Source organism: Echinops telfairi, unplaced genomic scaffold (assembly GCF_000313985.2).
Source record: "Echinops telfairi isolate 266 unplaced genomic scaffold, ASM31398v2 ScPeMD7_7424;HRSCAF=8462, whole genome shotgun sequence".
NCBI lineage: Eukaryota > Metazoa > Chordata > Mammalia > Afrosoricida > Tenrecidae > Echinops > Echinops telfairi.
The window spans coordinates 87,164,004-87,166,133 of NW_022111324.1; the positions used below are offsets into that span (position 1 = coordinate 87,164,004).

A 2,130-nucleotide genomic window follows, 5' to 3' on the forward strand; every position below is an offset into this window, starting at 1 on the left:
GGGAGGGAGGGGAAAGGTGAGGGCCTGGTGTCGGTGGTTTAGGTGGAGAGAAAATGTTTTGAGAAACGATGTGCAAATGCGCTTTGCACAGTTGATGTGTGTGTGGATTGGGATGGCAGTTGTGTGAGCCCCTAGTAAAATGTTAAAAAAGAGAAAGAAAAAAAAAAGTTGGTAAACAAAAAAAAAGAAAAAAAAGAAAATAAACCCAACCATCCATTTATATGTATTTATGTGCTTGTACCTGCTTGTATGGGCAATGAGGAAAATGTGAAGGGCTATATACCAGGCAGTCATGGGTAGGTTCAAAAGAAATCGACATTGACACTCACCGACCCCACACAAGTTATGCCCCTGCTTCTGTGTGACCAGGGCAACTTCTCAGACCGCTGTCTGTGGTGCAGCGTCTGGAATGTTGAGGGGGTCAAGTGAGAAACTTACGTCAATGGAGCAGCCCACTAGAGAACCCCGCTTCAAGGCCTTCTCTAGAATCTCGTAGAAGTTCTTCGGGGCTCCTTTGGTTTCAAAGGTCTCGGCGACACCCCCTGTGAAGTCCTCCATGGCTTCAATGGCGTTTCCTCCTTTCAGAGCCTCATAGCTTCCGTTGAGCCTGTGGGGACAGCAGGGGAGTAAGGAGACGGCCGTGGACCTTGAGAAACACCACAGGGCACACCTCAGTCATTGGGCCGGAGGGAACACAAAGTGTCTCCCTTTTCGAAGTCAGGACAGATGTGACCTGGTGTGAAGGCGTGGCAGATGGGAAGCAAGGGCTGAGGAAACTGAGGCAGTATGCTATCGTGGTAGTGAGAAGTATGGGCTGGGTCAACCCCCAGCTTCACCAGCGACTTGTTTGTTCAGTGCCTGTGTCCTTACTTGTAAGGTGGGGATAATAACAGTACCCCTGCCTAGGACTGCTGGGGTGTACGGACGTGTGTCTTTCTGTAGAATCTCACTTGAAAGAGGGCCTGCCCACGAAGTTGTCAGCTATTCATAAATCGAGAAAGCCAAGTCCCTTTCTCTTCTCAGACTTTTGGGTCTTGACGGTGTTTGGTGGGGAAGCGGCACATTCAGAAGTCCCCTCTGATTACCCTGCCAGCCTTTCTTGACAATGCGGGGAGAGATGTCCGAGGGAGGGGCGCATCCAGGACCATGCCAGGAAAACTGTGGAGGAGACTCCTCAACCCAGAGGGGGCCCCAATGAGGTAAGGCCACTGTTCTTCACTGGTAAGTCCTGGCTCTGGCCCTTGGTCCTTTGATTTCCCAGCCCTCCCTCTGTAGCGTACTGGTCGAGTGGAGAATAAGCCTCCTTAAACAGGGGCCCTGGCACTCACTTGGCATAGGCTTTTTCCAGCAAGGCACTCCAGAACTCATTGTGGTCTGCAGAGTGGAGGAACACCAAGCGGTCTTTGAAGGTGGGCAGCCGGTCATCGATCACCACCTCCAGCCATTCACTGTGCTGCCAGAACTGTGCCAAGGAGGGAAACCAAAGTGGAGAGTGAGTCACACGTGAGGTCTGAGTCTCATTTGCAATTACTGGCCACTTTTACCCCCCTGATCACTTTAGAGCCTTGAGGAAAACCCGCTATGGATATAGTGGTAGAAATCTCTCTCTCTCTCTCTCTCTCTCTCCCTCTCTTTCTTAAATGTGACTTTATTTGGGAAATGGTTTCTTGCAGTGTAATCCATTAAAATGAGGTCATATTGGAGTAGGATGGCCCCTGAACCAACGATTGGTGTTCCTACAAGAAGGGGAAATCGTGGGCACAGAACCAGATAGAGAGGAAAGAGAGCCAAATGAAGACAGAAGTGGAGGTTGGAGCAACGTAGCTACAGGCCAAAGAACAGCACGGATGCCAACGAGTTTCCAAAACTGGAACAGACAAAGAAAAATTCTTTTCCCAGATCCTTCAGAGGGAGCATGGCCCTGCCAACACCTTGATTTGGGGGCCCCAGGACTGTGAGACAATTCTTTTCAGCTGTTTGAAGCCACCCAGGTTGTGGCAATTTCTTACGGCAGCAACAATGGTGCCACAGCTTTTACCCACTAAGCCAAATGTGTTGCATCTGCCTGTCATGGAAACCGGCCCAAAGAATAATGATCAGGACACGTTAAAATGCCCCCAATTCACGTTG

The 2,130-nt window shown here is 50.0% G+C and overlaps 1 protein-coding gene across 1 annotated transcript in view; it reads right to left on the bottom strand.

The window, feature by feature from the left end:
• Positions 1-2,130, bottom strand: part of CAPN9 (calpain 9) — a 65,507-nt gene that overhangs the window by 55,250 nt on the left and 8,127 nt on the right. Inside the window, exons 4-5 of the mRNA XM_013007120.2 lie at positions 1,329-1,462; positions 439-607 (exon numbers count right to left, since the gene is read on the bottom strand). Of these exons, the coding sequence (XP_012862574.1) occupies positions 439-607; positions 1,329-1,462 (303 nt within the window). The remainder of the gene's footprint in view (positions 1-438; positions 608-1,328; positions 1,463-2,130) is intronic.